Genomic DNA, 21,452 nt, shown 5'->3' with positions numbered 1-21,452 from the left:
GCGCCGTCTGTGGGGACCCTGCGCCAACCGGGCCCGATGGGGGACGTCCTAGAGGAAACCCCCTCAAGCCAGGATGACTCTCAACCAATTAACCCAACCCCCGAGCACCGTGAAGTCACAAACCAAGCAAGAATAGCGAGTACGGTCCAAAACGCGAACAATTACGACGTCACGGACAGACGACATCCCGAGAAAGCCAGCGACAAAGCAGCGCAGATCATCCAGGATCTCTGCCTCCGGGTTCAGGAACTCGAAGGCAGGATAACCAACAAAGGAAAACACAACAACGAGCACGGAAGCCATGCAACCTCCAGATCAAGATCTCGCCGCGGTAGATCGCCAACCCGAAGACACGACAGAAGAGACGGTCGCAGTTCATCACGCGATCACAGACACGAGAAATCACCAGAACGGCGATACAACAAGAAACATAACCGTAGCACCTCTCGAGATCTGAGTTCTCAACACTACTCAGACAAAGATCGGAGGGACCGAAACACCAAACGCACGAGAAACGACCATATAATAATGGGCGCTACACCCTTTACAGAAAGAATCCTAAGAGCAAAACTCCCCAAAGGCTTCGACAAACCTACCGATATGAAGTACGACGGAACCAAGGATCCCCAAGAACACCTAACGGCTTTCGAAGCCAGAATGAACCTAGAAGGAGCAGCCGACACGGTCCGATGCAGAGCCTTCCCGGTAACCCTCGCCGGGCCAGCGATCAAATGGTTCAACGCCCTCCCAAACGGATCCATAACCAATTTCCACGATATCACACGAAAATTCATGGCCCAGTTCACTACAAGGATCACTAAAGCCAAACACCCCATCAGCTTGCTCGGGGTCACACAAAAACAAGACGAATCCACAAGAAAATACCTCGACCGCTTCAACGACGAATGCCTAACGGTTGACGGACTCACGGATTCTGTCGCAAGCCTTTGCCTGACCAACGGACTAATGAACGAAGATTTTCGCAAACACCTCACCACCAGACCGGTATGGACCATGCATGAGATCCAGAACGTCGCCAAAGACTACATCAACGACGAAGAAGTCAGCCAAGTCGTCGCAGCCAACAAGCGGCAGCACGGCAACAACCAACGCGGCAATTCGGCTTCTCACCATAACGCAACACCCAAAGAGAATCAACGGGACCACCCGAGGCCGACCAACCGGACACCGAGAATAGGCAAATTCTCCAATTACACACCCCTAACTGCACCAATTACCGAGATATACCACCAAATAGCGGACCGAGGCATCATTCCAAAAGCCCGCCAACTCAAGGAAAGGACAGGAGGCAACAAAACCCTTTACTGCGAATACCACCGAGGCTACGGTCACAAAACGCAGGATTGTTTCGACCTTAAAGACGCCCTTGAACAAGCCATACGAGACGGCAAACTCCCAGAATTTACCAAAATCATCAGAGAACCGAGACGCGCGGAGAGAGACAGGTCACCGGAGAGAGAAGGACGTAACCCAAGAACCCAAAAGCGACCCCCTAGAGAAAGTCCAGAAGAAGACCCGACCATCATAGTAAACGTCATCACGGGCAAAGATGCACCATGCAAGTCAAAATCCAAGATAAAAAAAGACCTCCAGGTAATGGCCGTCAGAAACCAAGCCCCAACTCCCGTGTCCAACAAAGCAATAACCTTCCTACCCGAGGACTGCCAGCACGGCACCGCAGCCGAATACGCACCCTTCGTGATCTCGGCGAAGATCGAAACCGGACTAGTCCGAAGAATACTAGTAGACACAGGCGCAGATTCCAACATCCTCTTTCGAGGGGCCTTCGACAAGCTTGGGCTCCGCGACGAAAATCTCCAGACGCACCGCAACGGCGTCACGGGACTAGAGATCGTCAAAACACCGTCTGTATCCTTAACAGCCGACACCCACCTGACACACTCCCACCACGAGTCATGGACCTACCCCATCCTACAGTACCTCCTCAACAGAAAACTGCCCGAAGACCCTAAAGAGGGAAAACGAATAAAAAGGGAGGCCGCCGGTTATACGGTCGTCGCAGGACAACTATACAAACGCGGATTCTCGCAACCCCTGCTCAAATGCGTCGAGCCCGGGAGCACGGAATACATACTACGCGAAATCCATGAAGGCTGTTGCGGCCACCACGTCGGAGGTAAAACCCTTGCCCAAAAAGTCATCCGCGCCAGCTACTTCTGGCCCACGATCATCCGGGACTCCATGCAACTAGTGAAAAACTGCGATAAATGTCAAAGGCACGCCAACATCCACCAAGCCACCCCACATCAGCTCAGCATCATATCGGCAGAACGGCCATTCGGCACCTGGGGGATCGACCTTGTCGGACCTTTTCCCACGGCACCAGGCCAACTCCGATACCTCATCGTCGCCATAGATTATTTCACCAAATGGATCGAGGCCGAGCCGCTAGCCTCTATCACGGCGACCCAATGTCGAAAATTCCTTTGGCGACAAATCATCACCCGATTCGGGATCCCCGAGATCGTCATCTCGGACAACGGAACCCAGTTCGCCGACACAAAATTCAAGGAATTCCTAAGCGGACTACGCATATCCCACCGCTTTAGCTCGGTAGAACACCCCCAAACAAACGGGCAAGTGGAATCAGCAAACAAAATAATAGTCAAAGGCCTCAAGAAATGACTCGACGAAGCCAAAGGGCTATGGGCAGACGAACTCGGATCGGTCTTATGGTCGTACCGCACGACCCCTCAGACAGCTACCGGGGAAACCCCCTTCCGATTAACCTACGGCACGGAAGCTATCATCCCAGTTGAAATCGGCGACCCAAGCCCACGAAGAACAATCGGAGGCAACGACGAAGAAGCAGAACGAGACCTCACTGGCGAAATAAGAAGCGTAGCCCACCTCAGAGAGCTAGCCCTAAAACAAAGAATCAGCCTGAGATACAACCACGGAGTCATTCGGCGAGAGTTCACAACTGACGACCTCGTCCTACGACGAAACGACATCGGTCCCCCAACCCCGGGAGAAGGGAAACTCGCCCCCAACTGGGAGGGACCATATAGAATCAAAGCTGCAATCGGGAAAGGAGCGTACAAGCTCGAACGGCTTAACGGTAATGAAGTCCCGAGAACGTGGAACGCCGCCAACTTACGGCGATACTACTCCTAAAACCAACCCAGGTCTCCATTTCCCCCCCCCCCCCGTTTTCTTTTACGCTTTCGCTTTACTTATTCAGTGGAAGATTAATTAAACGGAATAGCTTTAAAACAAAACATACGAAAAGAGCCCGAACGGCTCGAAAAGTTGTTAAAACAAAAAACCAAAAGTTACGGAGTCACGGTTACACGGCCCACGGCCAAACCAAAAGTATCCAAAAAACAAAGTAAGTCTAAAAGAGCGGGAGAACAAAGATTACAAAGACAAAGCTACTCGAGGTCGACTATCCGGCCATCACGAACGGTCTTGAATGCTCCCATCACGGACACATCCACTCCCGGAGCAAGCACCAGAGCCTGCGCCTTCATCGTCTCCTCAGTAGCAGCAATTGCATCCTTAGCATCGGCCAGCAGTTCCGTTTTCTCCCTCTTCAATGTAGCACCGCTCCTCGCCCAGCTGAGAAAGGAGTGAAGTCTCAACCTCGGAAAGCCGGAGAATCTCCGCCCCGGCTTCCTCAGAAGACTTCACCGCCTTCCCCCTCGCAATCTCGGCAGCCTCAAGCTCCTCCTTCAACTTAGCCACCTCAGCCTGAGATTGGCGAAGTTTCTTATCCAATAAACCGACCTGAGCCATCACGGGCTCAGCCTTCCGAACAACAACAGCAGAGCGAAGGAGAGCACGATACACTGACTTGGCCTGGAACGAGACATCACAGCCATCAAAATAAGGCTCCGTACCAGGCATCAAATGTTGATCAATAAAACCCGGAGCATCAAAACGACGATCCATCACACTTGGCACCAAACCCTCCTCAAAAGTCTCGCTGCTCGGGTCCTCGGGCCTCTTTCTCTTCCGAGAAGCCTCAGCAGCCGACACTACCACAACCTCAGGAGAGTTCACATGGCCAGGGGAAACTTGAACCTCGGCCCGAGCAGCCGAGGAAATCACCTCCTGGGAAACATGTTGAGATTCCACGGCAGGATTGGAGACAGGAGTAGAAGGAGACGAGGATCCCTCCTCCCGGCCCATCGCCACCTTCAACCTAGCCAGAGAAGTCAGCCCACCAGCCATCTCAACTGAAAGAAATAAAAAATAACAAGTTACAAAAAGGCAAGAATAGAACATATGAAATTGGGAAAAGAAGACAAGGCACACACCGATATACGCCCGACAAGCCTCGGGATCCCCCATAACGTCCCGAGGATTCAACGGACGCTCACCAAACAAATGCCACAAAACATTGGCAACGTCCTTATCCTCCTGGGACAAGCCATCGTAGGTGAATTTAGTTAGAACCGACGGGCCAGCCTGGAAATTCCAGTATGTCGAAAACCGACGAACGCCCTCCGGTGACAGCCAGAATGGATGGTGCCCCTGGACAGGGCGCACCTTAAAATACTCCCATTTAAAACCATGAAAAGAATCCTCAAATAAGCCAAAAATACGGCGATGAGGCTGAGCCCGGAAAGACATATACCCCTTCTTATGCTTCCCCTCCTTAGTCGGGAGAGTGCATAAGAAAAGAAAAAGAAAAACAGGAACGGAAGCCGGAAGGTCGAGATACCGGCACACCAACTCAAACGACCGCACAGCAGCCCAGCTGTTCGGGTGAAGTTGAGACGGCGCCACGGAACACCGACTCAACAGATCCTGAACAAACGGCGAGAAGGGAAGTCGCACGCCAAGCCGAGTGAACATCGACTCGTAAACCCACATCCAATCCGGAACGGTGGGGGAATGCAGATTCAAGTAACAAACGCGCTCGTCGGCATCCGGGAGGACGAGCTCATACCGCCCCTCCTCATCACCACCGCCACAGATGGCCCCCTGATCACGGAGCCGTTGAAGGTCGCCCTCCGTCATCCGCGACGGAACGCCCCATACATCACTAGTCACCCAACCATAACGATTGGGAATGCCCCTGGAAGGGGCTACTGGAGCCCTCACACCCTCATTTCTCCGCCGTTGCATACCTAAAACAGGGAGGAGCACCACCATCAGCCTACTAACCCTAGACAGAAGCAAGACAGAAACCTACACACCACTACCAAACCAACGCGGCGGTACACCGCCATCACCGAATGAATACGGCGGTGCTCAACCCCTCCAAAAACTCAACAACCACCCCCCCAAAGAAACTAGTTCAACGCAAAACTAAAAACAAGCAGAACAATGCATGGCAAAAGACAGAGCAGCATTCACAAAATAACAGGAAAGAATAAGCGAAAACGCGCTAACCTGAAAATGCAGAAAGAACACTTGAGGAAGCCCGAAAAGCAGAAGCAGCAAGCAAAAACCAAAAAACGAAAGACCACAGAGAAAGGAGGAGACTTTCTGTTCAGATAGAAATTCTTCAGAAGAGAATGGAAAAAGGAAAAAGAAAGGGAAACGAGCGAGGGAACTGAAATAAAAATCCAAAACGGTTTCAAAGAGAGGGGTGAACTGACACAATTACCCCTAGGCGCAGGTAAAGCTAGTAGGGGCAGAAAAGGGAAAACGTCCCTTCACATTTAATGACCCTCCCTCGAAAAAAGAAGCTAATAAAGCATCGAAGAACGCAACAGACACGGCAGAAGCGGAGGAGTCACGTCAAACCAAAAAACGGTTAGACGAGCCCCCAAGCGAAACCGGAGCCAAGGCACCGATCTCCCTCCAAAAAACAAAACGAACTCCCGAGACAAACCAAAGCCCACGGACAGGCATCGCGCCTTTCAAGCGACAGACCGACCTTGTTCGCTCCCCCGCTGCGGGGGCAACTGTTACGGATCCGGCCCACCATCCCGGATCCAAAACCGAACCCAACACCGGTTCTCCGGGTCCGACCCGTTCCTCACTTCTAGAAGGCCCAAAAACGGCATTCTCAGACTCCTAACCGACTTTCGAATTCAAACGTCTCCTTTATCTTAGCCAAATAAGATAAGATAAGATATTCTCCATCACCTATAAAATAGAGGGCTCAGGTCCCTCCAGGTATTCATTCATTCCATACACTTCTACCTCTCAGATCCATTCTGACTTGAGCGTCGGAGTGTCTTTGCAGGTACCTCCCTCCATCGCCCCAGTCAAGTGATCCGGCATCCGCCTCGACCCGCAGGTTCCCGATCCACCTCTCAACCCGTACCAGAGACATCTTGTACAACCTCTATCTCATTTCCTCTGAAATTTTGATTTGTGAGTGTTTGTAAGGAAGAAAATTAGAAGAAAGACTAATGAGGAAAGCAGCAATGATTGATTGTTCCCTCTCTTTTCTGTTATTCTGCATTCCCTCCCTCTTTTCTCCCAGAACTTTCTCTTCCTTTGCATTTTCCGCGCTCCTCTATAATCATTCCTCATTTATCAGATTATACTCTCTTCAATTTATACCATATATATAGCACTGTTCCATTGAGTTTCTATAATAAAAATCCTAACATCTCTTTGGAAATTCATACCACTCTTCCTGCATTAGTTTCTGCAATTTAAGTTTTCACCCTTCCAGTGTTCATCAAGTCAAGTTCTTAGAGCTTGATTCCTAGCCTTGCGGTGAGACCCCAGGATCCTTCAGCTCCCTGAGGTTCATTTATTTTTCTCTTAATCTTCCACATTTTCACTTCCCTGCATAAAAAATTAGGCAATGTTTGTGTACGCCAATACTTATTTCATATCTATAGCCAAGGGAAATACCATTTCACGTTTACTGCTTGTTAGTTTATTTTAGTTCTGTCTCTTGAATTTTTCGATCTGTATACGTTGTTTATTTTGAGCCTGCCTTGTGAGAATTGGCGGCGGTACGAAGTACGGCTATTTTCCACTTTTTTTTTTTTCCGGGAAAGCTAACGCAACAAATTATTATACAAAAATGGTCTAAAACATGGTCCTCTTTGAGTCCTCGTCAATTGCTCACAAATCACACATTTAATGGAAACATTACAAAGTTAACCGTAAAGCTCCATATGCAGATAACCTCAACAAAAAACTACTTTATTTTTCTTTTCCTATGCAGCTTAAAAACAATACATAAAATAGCCCACGACTGCCAGGCTACACATCAACACTCCATTAGTTTCCTCACAGATCCTCTGGGCCATTAATTTCCTGCGCATCACAATTCAGGGTACTTAAAACGATGAACTTATAAAACACTGCCCTTTTGTACACTAAAGTTGGTAAAATACCTTGTTTGCAATGACAGCTTTGTCAGGTATTTCCAGCTTTACACCCGACTTTGCGACGATACTTACTTTTCCCTGTACCAAACCACGAGGATAACAGCTATCAAAAAGCCAATTAAAAAAAGTTTCATAGCCTCAACTGATGAGCGATTTTTTTTCCCCCTTATCAAGGCAGAAAATGAATTGCTAGCAATGAAAACATAAAAGAGGAACCCTCATCGAGAGGGTTCACTTCGGGGTAGCTTGAACGTCAATTAAATATAACATGATCAGTATTCTGTTATTCAAAGTTTACTTAATCATACAACCACCACAACCAAACCTCATGCTTCTAGTTAAACTTAGATACATGATTAAACGATGCTATAACTATGTCTAAAGTAAATGCTTTTCATTTTTTCATAGCATAATGCTTTTGTTTTTTAATTAAGCCTATAGACTTCAAACAATATCAGGTATAACTATAAGAATATCAAACTGTGTATAAGATATTCCAACTTTATATGGTTCCTATTTCAAAATTTTAGCATCAGGCTTATATTAGAAAAACAATTCTGGGTTCCTAAAACAGGATAATGCAACTCTGACTTTATTCATTGCAAGGGGAATTCCTTTGGTGTATATGCACGTGGATAGGGGAGGGGAAATAGAGGATTTGCTGGATGATCAAACTTCCAATATGATCATCACAATTACTCTAATCCTGAAGAATGTGGACCATAACAATTGGGCTACGAAAATTTGGAGTACAGAAATTTTATCACTATTAAGCAACAGTAAGCATTTCTCTACCCCGTAAAATAACCAAAATAATAACTACACGGAGAACAAAGAAAGTATTACATAAATTAAAAAAGAATCAAACGTATGTGAGGATTAGATCCCAAACCTTGAGGACAACACCAGCTCCAAACCATACATCGCCTGCCACTTTTAAGCTGTCGAGCTCAACTATACTAGGGATTGATTTAAAACGATTCAAGAAGTTGCTAACCTGTGAAGGAGATTGGGAACATCAATAATTGCATTAACCATGTTATACAATGTAGTCAGTGTTATATAGATCTTAACCTTCTTAAATTCTGGCCCCAACTCAATAGATGGGTTTTCTGGATTTGCCCTTGCTGGGTTCCTAGTAACAAATCCATCCTGTAAAGTGTAGAGGTCGGACTGCAAAACAAGAAAAACTACATTTAACGAAAGATCAATTACCAATCAATTTCCAATCACTTGAATAAAAAAACCATAACCTGGACAAGCAGCAAATCTGAAGTTGCCTTCACCGGAAGGAAGCGGGATCGAGGAACATTAATTCCAATAGCCTTGTCAAAGAACTGTTAAGAGAGAGAAATGTCAGAGCACTAAACAGTTTCCACATTAAGATCATTTTAGTAACATGTTAATATGCATTCAGTACCCTTATTGCTGCACCAGCTGCAGTTTCTAGCTGAAGAACTTTTACTCCATCAACTTCCTAAAACTCACGTGTCAGCAATTTTCCAAATAAAATGGAAAGATGAGCTATTTCACATCTATAAGTATGCAATATACACCTTTGGATTAGGAATAATCTCCATCTTAAGAGCATCAGCTTCAACAAGTCTTTTAACTGCTTTCAAGTTCACCCACCTGTAAATTGTATGTTATCAATACCCCAAATGAGCATATAATCTAAAATAACTAGATAGCTAACCAAAAAAACATACAAATTATTTGTGTTGAAAATTTTGAACTTCTCGATCGACTTGAATTCATTGACCTGCATAAAAGATAGCAGCATATGTTAAAGAAATAATTGTTGTGTCAATCAAAGTTTTAGGCTTGTATTTGGAACATGCTTCTAACTTAAATTCCTAATGTAGGTGCCATTATCAAGCAAAATCATCTTAAACCATCAATGTTTATAGTGCATAAATGATGATGGGAATTATTTTAACAACTGATGATTGTATTTCATATCATCGATGGTTATCTGTTAGTAGCAGCTGAATATGCATATATGTCTAGTAATAAGTGCTCCTGAATTTCTAATTTCCTAACATGGGAGACACCATTTCCTACTTCATTAGAGAAACCGGAAAACAGAGCTCATCATAGAAAATAACTAAATAGTGCCCTAAAGCAATTTCCCCCCTCCACTTGGGAACTAGGGATGATTCAAAAGAGAATGAGAGAGATTAGTAGCTCACGTGTTCATCTGGGACTTGGGCAATCTCCAGCAACTGCATTAGAGAATCAAAGATAAGCATCACTTAGACACTATTGCAAATTTCGAATGGACAATACAGTTTTAAAATTTTGTTTTAAGGCACAGAAACCAAAATTAGAGCGGGACAATTATCAAACTAGCAAGCAAAATATCTTTCCCCTTCTAATTTTCGGATAAAATTTGTGGAGGATTTATTAACAGGAGCAGTTTTTAATTAGACATTTGCAACCATCACAGTACAGATTTAATCAGCTAAATCTTGATTGAGAAGTGGTGATTCAGCAATGGTTACGTGCCTGAACTCTTCCTTCATAAGAAATCAAAGTGCCACCCTTCACATCAGCCAATGTTTTGGGAGTCACCTGCATAACAGGCACCAAAAAATATAAGTAAATTAATCAAAATCATGTGAGGTCTACAACTCAAAGGCAGTTGCTGATGATAATGATCGTTCTTCACCTCCATGCAGTATTCATTCTTGTTCTGGATCAAATGATTTAAGATTTCTAAATTAACCAGTCAAGGAGGCTGGATGATACTAAAGGTACCACCTTCATATAGAATTGAAAAGCAGTACAACCAAAAATGAAGAAGCGCGGAATATTAAATAAGGATACTCAAATCAACTACAGCACCCAAGTTATCTGAATTGGCAACAAACACGTACTCCTTGCCCTGTAAGAGGGAAAAAATGGGGGGAAAACAGTGATAGTTACGATTCTTAAAAAGAAAAAAAAGGGTGAAATATAAGACTTTGTCCATCCACAAATAAAAATAAATTGAGTTCTGGTGTAAACCTGTGATAATAGTGCATCAAGTTTTCCACTATTCAGTAATGATGGGAAGACATCTCCATGGCCAGGAGGGTACCTATGCATGAAGGAATTACTCATAAACCAAGCTTAGGAAGCTATGAGCAAAGACATGCTCAAAGGCCAAAGTTATGGCAGCTGACTAATGAACACACGACAAATTCCACAACAACAACAACAAGCATGTGTTCTACTTCCAGCATAACCATAATATGATAATACACGTGTTTAAGATGTACTTGGAATATGATATTACTTAAATTTGATAGATATTTTATGTCAAAGTTTGTGCCTAATTGTGTCACATCATATACAACTCGGGGTACACTAATAACAGCCCTGAAGGCTGAAATAATGATGACTGCCAAAACAAAACAGACAATATAAACTACAAATGTTCCCTCCCAAGCATGAAAAGTCGATTTAATTCAGATTGTTATCTCCAGGATTGCTGAAACATGACATTGAAATGCAGGAGACAAATCACATACCAAAAACAACGAAAGTTGTTCAACTGAGCTCCAAAGTGTAGTTAATTGGCCATAGATTCATATCTTTCTGAATCTGAATAGCCATCTAAATAGTAGTTTAAAGGATAGATATGCTATGTAAGTATCTAAATCAACCTCTGATTCATCAACAAACTATATTTATAGCAGTCCTGGACTGCCAATTCAAAGGGAGAGAAATACATGACTCGAGTGACACTAGTTACATCAATGCAGTTGAATAACAAAGGCAAAATACACAAATGAAATCATACCACCCGTCTCTGCCAGTCTGCCCTTTGGATGGGAATGGCAAAAAGTCGTCAACAACCAATCGGGGATATTGGCTCTGCATAAATTTGAATTTGCAAAACCAATCTCAGATGAGAATTTAGAGCTTGAATTCTAAAAAAACCATAATAAAGCAAGAAACTAAGTGATACAAACCTGGTTAAAGGTATGAATCTCAATGTTTGAGCTCTTGTATTTTTCAACAATCTACAGATAGTTAAATTGTTAGATCCGCAATAATTTATCGCATAATTCCAGCCAGAAGAGTTAAAAGAAAATTTTTATATACCTTTTGAGTGTCATCATGAGTGTTGAATGAGTTCATCAACAGCAACGGAACATTGCTTCCATATTTGGCATTGAGGTTCTACAACAATTTATGTTATCAGTGGAAAGTGCACACGAAGTGTATTTATCAGTGGAAAGGACGCAAAATAAAGGCCAAGCAAAGAGAGGACCGTAAACTAACCTCAATTTGGATAACAATTAAATCAAGAAAAGTCAGCCCATCACGAACTTCAATGACAGATCTGCATTACATTTATACATAAATTAAGAGTTACATACATGCCATGGAACAATGTGATGTGATATATTAAAAATAGTTTCCATAATTTTTCTCGTTCACGAATCTATAAACTTTCATGACAATACTAATAATAAAGTGACGATGTCTAGCTTGAAAGGAAATTATTTTTTAATTTTCTTCTTTTTACTGGTGATTAAATAACCAAGCTGAAAAACCAATCGAAACGCCTAGTGATGTTCCAAATTCTAGTCAATAAAGTTTATCAGACTGATCATTGCGATAAGCATCAAGGAAGCACGAACCAGAGATTCATTGGCAACATCAGACAGATGAGCTTAATCTTTAAATCACATACTGAAAATTCCGCATCTAAGGTAAGCATAAAAAAATACAAATAATTACAATAAACAAGTAAAATAATAAAATCAGATTCGGCATACTTTGGACCAGTGCAACCCATAGTTGTCCCCAAGCCTCCATTGAGCTTAAGCACCACAAGCTTGTCCAAGAGGCTCTTCACCTCGGAAGAGGCTGCACCAGTTTCAGTTCAGGCAGCAAACGCATTGATTAGTCACATCAGATTCAGATCAACCAATCAGACAAAAGAAAAACGCGAAAAAGAAACTTACCTTCAGGAGTTGGCGCTAGACTGTCATAAGGCACAACGACTTCATCCGTAGGCGTTTGGATCTTGCTCCACTCAACATGTTGAGCTTCGCCACTGCGATCCATCGTCATGCATGAAAATCGATCAAGCTAATCAGACTCAAAGTAAAATGAAATTCTCCGCCATAACGTAGCAATTAGCATAGTTCGAGAGTGAAAGACACATGCTGAGTGAATCTAATCATTATCATTAATCATGATTTAACATTAAGTAAGATTCCTGAAATAAGGATCCAGACCTGAGGTAACGAGAGACGAGGTTGATGAAGCCGTTCTTCTCATTCTCACTGCCAAAAAACAAATCAAGTTCCGATTGGAAATCGCGACAAAATTTGGCGCGCAAACAGCGATTTTCACGAGAATACAAAGGAGAAAAGAGATCGAGAGAAAAAGAAGTAAAAAGAAGCAGAAATGCGCTATGAATGGAGTATAGAACCTGATTTGGCTCAATCCGGCAACTGCAGATTTGAGATTGGAGAGCTTGTCGGTATCGGCGGGGCTGAGAGTGGCGGTGGCCATTGGCGAAGAAGAAGGAGAAGAAAGTTCCAGAAGAGAGTGTGTTTGTGTGTGTCAGTGATGGGTATAGGGAGAGATGCGAATAAAGGGAGAGAGTGGTGGTGTGGTTATAAGGGAGATGAAAGAGATCGAGGGGTGTGGTGGTGATTTCAGAGGTTGACAGACAAACAAAACGTTAATGCTTATTTAGACAGAATATGCACCGGAATATTTATACGTCACACGGAATTTTAAGGCCTTGTTTGGTTGGAGCCACGGCTCAAATGTGTAATAAACGAGTGGATTTTGTATTTGACAGTTTCAAAAATTTCCTTCTTTTTTTTTTTTTAAATAGTTTTTAAAAGTTTATAAGTTGTAATAATAAAATTATGAGTATTTATTTATTTTAGTCTTTAAAAAATTTTGGATAAGATATTTTAGTTTTTAACTAAAATTAATTATTCGATTGATTTTTTAAGAATTAATTTCATCAGTCATTTAGGTCATTTGCTCCGTCAATTTTAACGGAAGATAAAATAGTCTATAACCATTTTAATAGGGACAAAATGGTTCTTGACCCTCTCTGTTCGAAAAGGGTATTATTCTCTTCCAATTTCTATCATATTTTGCATAATCCTAACAGTCTAACACTACAAATTCAAGTTACACAATGCACACTCTACAACTTCAATATTAAAAATTCTCAACTTGTTCTCAACCAATTCATACTCAAGAAACTAATGACTATATCTCTCAAGTACTTGTTCTCTTCGATGGATCCCATTAATCTAGACAGCAAGTTCGATTTGTTAAGATCTATCGTCGCTGTCGCCATCTCCCTCCTCTTCTTCCCTGTCATCTCCATGGTCACATTGTCCACCACTCTGATCGCTTCTTTCAACTTCTTCTCTGAACCAATGTTCAGTAATCGCTTCAGTTTCCATATGAGTGACGACGACGACATTGCTTGCTGTACTGATAGCTTGGATGCGAGGTCGAAACTGTCAATTAGCTTGGACTCCGGAAAAGAAGGAATAAAACACTCGAGATCTATTTCAAATAAGAATTTGCATATGATGTCAAAAAAAAATCTTCTCACAATGTTCTAATATCTAACAATCTACATTACTTGCCAGGAAGTGAAGAAAAACGTGCCCTTGAGATAGTTGTAGAACTTGGTCTTGAGAATGTGGTGGACGTTGTCGGGATTGGAGGTGATGTTGTTATCAAAGACGTAGAGGTAGATACTTCTGGTGGGTGAAGTGCGGAAGACGTGGGTATACCAGTCACAAAGATTTAGGAAGTGTGTGGTTCATGACATATTGAGGTAGGTGTGACACGCATGGCAGTTATACCATGGTTTGATATTAGAGCTAAAGAGGAGGAAGGAAAAGATGGAGAAGAAGAATGTGAAGGTGAAAAAGGAGATTATGAATGTTAGGGTTATGCGAGATATAATGGAAATTGGAGGAAAATGGTATCGTTTATGAACAAGGGGTCAAGGATTATTTTATCCCCTATTAGAATTGTTAGGGACTATTTTGTCCTTCATTAGAATTGACGGAGTAAAGTACTTAAAAGTGACTGACAGGGATAATTATTAAGAAGTAATCGAGAATTAATTTTAGTTAAAGATTAAAGTGTTTGATCCGAAATTTTGTGGGGACTAAAATAGATAAATATTCTAAAATTGTAATAGGTGTTTTTTAAGAATATTCTTATCTTTTAAATATGAAAAATATAAATACATAAATTTTTTATCTATCAAATATAAAGTATTACACGCTTTAAAAAATAAAAAGCATTAATAACCTCTTAATCAACTTTACCCTACTCACCCAAAATAAAATCTGGCGTAATGTTTCATTTTCCTTTAATGCGTTAAGCTGGCATTAAAATATGATGATGATAACACCACCAAATTTAAAATTACCAAGAGACTTGTAGTTGTATCCAAACAAACCCTTAACAAATCTGAGGACGATAGAAGAACAAAGAACGAACGCCCCCGGCTTGTTCGGTTTTGAAAAAGAGTAGAGTAGCGGCCCTTTGACGCGAACATTGAGAAACTTGTTCTGAGCCCATTGGATCTGAAATTCAAATTCTTATAGTCAATTGGGCCCTTTAGTTTGTCGTGGGCTTTTTCTACATTGTTGATGTCACCTCACGATTCTGGAAGCATTCGAGTTTCAACTGATATTTAATATTTTGGTGATTGTTAGGGTGCTTTACAAAATGGGGCTAATTTATTAAAACATATACCTAATTAATATTTAATACATTTTAAATATTTGTTTTTTTATTTTAAAAATTAATTTAGATAATTTAAATAGTAAATACCAAAACAAAAAACACCATAGAATTTGTCTATTTTTATTTTATTTCTTAACAAAAAATGGATATTTGCTATATTTACAATTATACAATTGTCTGATAAAAATTATAGAAGGTTGATGATTTTGTGGCTGATGTAGACTTGCCTAAGAAGGATCAAATTACATAATAATTAATAAATTTTGATCCATTGTAAATATATACTATTTTTTTAAAAGAAAATCAAATTTAATAGTATAAGTATATATAGATCAGTTTACACCAATGATTTATCAATCAAATATTTTAATAATAATGTAAATATACGTGCTAGTTTGTTAGAGTATACAACAATGATAAAAAAAATCAAGAAGCTTTAGTAAAGGAATAATTATGTTACTCACTAACTAGAATTATCTGTTCAGCAAATTAATTCAACTCAAAGTTTGTCTTTCTGTTATAACTAATTTTTGTACTCATGTATATAAATAGATAGATGTACTTATTATATTCTATCTTATATCTTCCTATATATTATCATCATCATAATTATAAAAGACAGTATGCTGTAGTAGAATTTTAAGTTGTCAATCCTCTTAAACATGGGGCACTATTCATATCATGTTTATCATTCCACATGCCATACCATGGTATATATATGCATAGAGATTGGCTACCAGCATCTCTCAATATCATAATACTCGCATATATCATGTTCAGATAGCTGGTAAATACCAAACAAAGATTTCTAGATGTTTTACCTCGAGGAGTGCTACACATACAAGTCTTTTTGACTTACAAGTCTTACAAGTTACTAAGCCTTTTAATGCGTTATTCAACGTTTCCTATTTTTAAAGCGCTACACTCAAAACGGTTCTTCTTCCTCTTCCTCTTCCTCTTCTTCGTTTTTTTTTTCGATTTTCATAGTTTCTGAAATCAAGCTTTGAAATCGTTTTGAAGAAGAAGAAGCAGCAGAAGATGAGGAGAAAGAGAAAGAGTTCTTACCTCCTAATTTCTCCTCTTTTTAATACCATACTTAATTACTAAACACATCTTTCTGTAATTCCCCTTCTTAGCTAATAAGATCAATTGCTTATATCTCTTACCCCCACTTTTCAATCTGAAATCATATATATTTTTCTCATTTACCCCATTTTCATTCCATATTTTTCAAATTTTGTCCCTCATTTTAAAATTTTTAAAATTTAAATTTTTTCAGGATCATCTTTTCGTATATTATTCCCTCACCTTTATATAATTCCTTCGTTCGCACATTGTTCATTTTAATCGCGATGCAAAGACGTCGACTCCGACATCGATGACGATCTCCCCTCAAACGGTGCGTGTACTCAAGGGCTTAGGCGAGAGCTATGGCAGTGGTAGTCATAGTTGTTGTGCGTGGTGGTGGATACAAAAGAGGAGGAGGTGGTGGTGATGGTGCTTGCTGCAGCTGTGGTGGGATAGGTCACATGGCCACATATTACAACCAAAGAAGAGGCAAATGTAGTGGTAGATATGACGGCGGAGGCGGTGGTGGAAGCTGCAACAATTGGTGGGTATTCTGGGCTTTTGCAAGGGACTGCCCAACAAGCTCTCACTGAAAAATGTAAGTATAATGCTTTAATTTCTCTAATCATTACGTTGTGTTTGACATATATAGAGAACGAGTAAATGGATTTTCAATGGTTTGCGTTTTCTTGGGGTAGTTTTTGGATTTTAATTTTGGAGTTTTTATATTACGGTTTTATTTATTTTAATTTCCGAGTTTTTGTGTTTGACAAGGAAATATGTTATTGAATATTTTCTATTCTGTCTCTATTGTTGATATTGTGGTCTTTCTGTTCTAATATTGCTCATGGTTATTCTGTTCTGTTATGTATACATATACTACTATTGAGAATTTACTATTAAGTATTAGATAATTATATTGAATTGCTTATGTTGTTGTTGTGGTTTGTCGATATATGTTCTTCCAATATCATAGTTTCTAAATTTGTTTGGCCATGTCTATAAAAAATAATAATAAATAATATTATGTTAATTGATATCATTATATAAACAAGGTTTATCATTGGTTTCTCTCTAAAAAAAGGTGGTCAAAGTGTTCCTCTCTGAACAGATTAGAAATTATACTTTCTCATGAACAAGTGTCTCTACTTTACATCATTGTTGGTTCTAACTTTTTTCTTTATATCCTTTCAGAAAGTTACTACAGAATCTTTTGAGCCACCACTCTTCTTCTTGAGATTATGGAGAGATTTGAACTATGGATGTAGCTGAGTTTGAAAAAAAAAACTATTTGCAGCAAGTGATGCTAAGGAGGTAACTTTAATAATTTTTAGTATTTAAAAATGATAAAAGAGAAACATTTTAAAGATAATCAAGATGCTATATATGTTAATAAAACCAACTTGGTTTACACTTCGAGCACACGATTAAGTTTGGTAGAAGCAATGATACAGATGACAGAAATTAAGAATGAAATACCTTCCTTTCACCAAAGCCTTCACTGTTAAAGGAAAGAATTATAGGCTATAGATTCTAAAATTTAGTCTACTAAATTTAAGATAAGTAACATTGTGAAGATGTCCAGTAATTACTCAAAAACAAAAGGAGACTTCTTACAACTTCAATCTTTGGCCAGTAATTGCACCGGTTCATTCACTGGCAAACCTTTAATAACTTGATGTTATACACATTCTTTAGCTGAAGCATTCTTGCATAGATTAGATGTCTTGTTTGTATAATGTAGTCATAGGAGGGAGTGGCTTTGTTGGTTCTGTCATAGTCTTCTGAATGCTTCTCCCTGTGCACTGTTAAATGTCTTTACCTCTCATATATGGTTATTTAATTTGATCATCCAACTTGCTCTGCCTATCTATGTTTGTTTATTTTACTCATGGCTGAGTTGTTCACCATTCATTAGTAGCAAGGTCTAATTTTCCTAATTAATTACTATATAGAGGCTCATGAATTACTTTGTCCATATTATATTCCAAGCTCTTGAACTTTCATAGAGTTGAATATATAATTAATACAACCTTTAATCTTCATTTAGAAAGTTTTCCATTTTAAATTTGTGATAGGTAACAATTGCTAGACTTTTGAATCTTACATTTTTTTTTATTTTGTTTTTTTTAGTTTATGACAATTTTTTATTCCCAATGTCTGCCAGATCTCAAATACTTCTATCATTCATTTTGTAATTGCTTCCTTCATTTAAGTCATGCCAAAGATTGAAGTTGTAAGAAGCTTAGCTTCCTTTTGTTTTTGAATAATTACTGGCCATCTTCACAATGTTACTTATCTTAAATTTAGTAGACTAAAACTTTGGAATCTATAGCCTATAATTCTTTCCTTTAATAGTGAAGGTTTTGGTGAAAGGAAGGTATTTTATTCTTAATTTATGTCATCAGTATCATTACTTCTACCAAGCTTAATAGTGTGCTCGAAGATGAAGTTGGTTTTATTAACATATATACTTACATAGTACCTTGCTTATCTTGAACCTGCTGAAGAAAGGATAAGATTTCTTGCATAGGTTGTCTTTGGAGAGTTATGATATATCTCAAATTTGACCCCTTAAATACAATATTGCTTGAATATAGGATGATCCTTTTATGCATACAAGTTAACTGATTTTTTTGGGTAACGTTGAGAGTTGATGATATAAATATAAATCTTAGTAATATTTATTAACTTTGACATCTTTTTATTTGGTGATAGGTATATCTCTCTTATTAATCAAAATTAGGGGAAAAAATAGGGATAGTGATTGCAGTTGCATTTTGATATGGATATATTTGTATAACGTTGATGTGTGCATGTGCCTTTGAATTATAAGCATACTTCTAGAATTTTTATGTTTAAATCTTAATAGAAAGTATTGTCATAAAGGATGCATTTGTTTGTGATTTTGGGGTGCAGAAAGTACCTTTCGTTTTTTTCATAATTTTAGTATTGTTTAATATGTGATTGTGGTATAGATATTGTGGATGCATGCAATTTTGGATGTGAAAATTTGAAATGTTACTACATCTTAAATACTATGCATTCTTTGACTGAACTAGTGAAATTCAAATTCCATATCGACTTTTCTCTTATATGATACAAATGGGGATGGATTTGTAATTAGCAAAGCAGCAGGTAAAATTGAAGGCATTCATGATAAGTCGCTAAATGAAGCCGAGGTGACAGCAGCTACTAAAGAGAAAAGAACTCGTACTTTTGAAATTAATCCGTCTCAGGTAACTTAGTTGTGAGATTTTCAAAGATATTGTTTTGTTCTTTTACTTTCATACCAATTCCTTTTTTTTAGTTTTCCATCATTATTATTATGATAATGATAATCATGACAATTACCTTCTAGTGGTTATTACAAATAGTCAATATTGGTTCAAGTAACAGTTTAATTTATTTCATATATGATTGTTTATGATTAACCATATGCACGTTTTTATTCGTAGTTCTGATTTGTGTTGCTCAATTATTATAGGATACTAAGAAAAGTATTTGTGATACACATATAGTAAATATTTGCTCAATTCTTGGTTCTGATTTTTTTTCTTTTCCTCTTTTCAAAAAGTTAATGTAGAATCTAAGTTATCACTATTATTTTTTTTGTTTTGCTATTTTCATCTTTTTCTTCTTCTTATTATTTTTTATTAAGATTTTCTTCTTATAAGTTTTTTATTCATTGGCTAAAACAGTTGAAATTGGTTAGCATCCAAATTTACAAAGACATTTGAACTATGGATGTAGATGAGTTTGAGGAAGAACTGTTTGCAGTAGCCAACAAGTGATGGTAAGGTATGATGATTGAATATATCTTGAATAATTGAGGGGTAATTGCATTGATTATATGGTAAGTTCCCAAATATTCAGTACATAAATTGCTTTTAGCCATTCTCCATATCTATTTTGTTTGCCCCCCTCTTTGTGGTCCGTGGAAGAAGTTTCATGTAAATTTAATCTTCTTTTGTTTTTTGTTTTCAATGTTTATGAATTAAGATCATAACATTGATTTAATATTGGTTATTTCAATAGGGTTCAAGGTATGATCAAGAAGCTTTGCCTTCAGTTAGTAAGAAGAAACCACCAATTTCTTCCTTCAAATTGCTAAAGAGCAATGAAACCTCCAACTTTACTCCTACACAAATCAACAACAGCTTCTGATTCTTCAAAGCGAGATAACAGTAACATTTCTGCTACCCCAACTAGCAGCAACAACAAGCATGCTTAATTACTAAAAGTGAAACTAAATTATAATCTATATAATCCTTCTCTATGTAGCTTGTAAAATTATGATCTTTTTCACACTTTCTCTAATCTTACTTCAATATTTAATCATTGTGTATCATAGCTATAGTATTATTTTACTCATTGCTCTCAGTTGTTCATCATTTATCACTAATAAGGTCTAATTTCCCTAATTAATTACCACATAGAGTCATGCACTTTTTTTTCCTTCCATATGCATGAGACAACATGGTAATAAAAATGATGTGTGTATCTTCAGGGTAGAAAGGCACAATGAGCCATGTGTTATATAGCACTTATCAATGCAGATTTTTTTAGTGTAAATTCTATTTTTTTTCTTACCAAGTATATAAATAGTACATTCAATAAGGAATGAAAAGCACATTGGTGAGTTTTCGTTTTACAGCATCCAAACCTGTAATAAGATTTTTTGGTGACATATGACATATTATTTAGATAATTTTGCTAAGATTTTGATTAAGTATCTTCATAAATGCAAATTTGGTTTAAGATAGGAGCATTTATATATTATTATGACGAATCATTTTTTTCTTTAATTCAATTTTTATGAAAAGTAATAATAAATTATTGTATCATTAAGCCAAAATTATTTATTCCCGTGCATCGCACATACTCATTCACTAATAACAATGTAATGTACACAATCAATAATAAAATTTAAATTATTCTTACTCTTTCTTATTCGTTTACAAATTCTGTCATAGTTATATAAAAAATAAGTGAACACTAACAACATGCTAGATAAAGTATAGTTTTCTTTTTTTCCTTTTCAACTGGTATATAGTAACATTGCCACATGCAATTAAAAATCTTATGTTGTTGTCCTAACTTCTAATTAAGCTTTTCGTGTTTATAATCTATATACTAATAATAGTTCCACCATCTTTAACTTTATAATAATAATCAAGTCTTTTTCATGTGTAAAGAATTTCTTGAATAAAATATGATATATTTTTGTGAGATAATATTAATTTTAATATATTATTAATATCTTTATTTGATGTAAGATATTCAATAATTATGAGTTTTTGCAAAATGTTACATTAATATCCAATAAATACATCATGATAC

At 38.6% G+C, this 21,452-nt stretch overlaps 1 protein-coding gene and 1 long non-coding RNA gene across 4 annotated transcripts; one reads left to right on the top strand and one right to left on the bottom strand.

Annotated features, from left to right (window-relative positions):
• Positions 6,951-13,085, bottom strand: LOC107631410 (UTP--glucose-1-phosphate uridylyltransferase). The gene is made up of 21 exons (XM_016334845.2): positions 12,730-13,085; positions 12,533-12,580; positions 12,257-12,348; positions 12,068-12,158; positions 11,568-11,628; positions 11,388-11,465; positions 11,255-11,305; positions 11,083-11,156; positions 10,305-10,377; positions 10,125-10,182; positions 9,967-10,013; positions 9,804-9,869; positions 9,488-9,520; positions 9,005-9,057; positions 8,852-8,927; positions 8,716-8,772; positions 8,549-8,632; positions 8,370-8,468; positions 8,188-8,292; positions 7,302-7,373; positions 6,951-7,221 (listed from the first exon to the last, which is right to left on the bottom strand). The coding sequence occupies exons 1-21, from the start codon at positions 12,810-12,812 to the stop codon at positions 7,195-7,197; spliced, it is 1,428 nt and encodes a 475-aa protein (XP_016190331.1). The 5' UTR covers positions 12,813-13,085; the 3' UTR covers positions 6,951-7,194.
• On the top strand, positions 16,123-20,480 carry LOC110270373. Of its 3 annotated transcripts, none has more exons than XR_002359831.1 (5): positions 16,251-16,707; positions 17,304-17,423; positions 19,237-19,348; positions 19,811-19,910; positions 20,148-20,480. It is a non-coding gene; the product is annotated as an uncharacterized LOC110270373 (long non-coding RNA). The 3 variants fall into 3 exon arrangements; XR_002359832.1 differs by having other exon boundaries at positions 16,252-16,707; positions 19,248-19,348; XR_002359830.1 differs by having other exon boundaries at positions 16,123-16,707; positions 17,304-19,348.

This window comes from Arachis ipaensis, chromosome B03, assembly GCF_000816755.2.
Source record: "Arachis ipaensis cultivar K30076 chromosome B03, Araip1.1, whole genome shotgun sequence".
NCBI lineage: Eukaryota > Viridiplantae > Streptophyta > Magnoliopsida > Fabales > Fabaceae > Arachis > Arachis ipaensis.
This window is presented reverse-complemented; position numbering and strand designations above follow the sequence as displayed.

Bases quoted from the DNA above. Each gene is read 5' to 3' on its own strand.
- LOC107631410 (XM_016334845.2), bottom strand. From the start codon at position 12,812: ATGGCCACCGCCACTCTCAGCCCCGCCGATACCGACAAGCTCTCCAAT. The intron at 11,629-12,067 runs GTATGCCGAATC...AATGTAATGCAG, and splicing joins ATGGGTTGCACTGGTCCAAA to ATCTGTCATTGAAGTTCGTG. The intron at 9,058-9,487 runs GTGAGCTACTAA...TCTTTTATGCAG, and splicing joins CCCAAGTCCCAGATGAACAC to GTCAATGAATTCAAGTCGAT.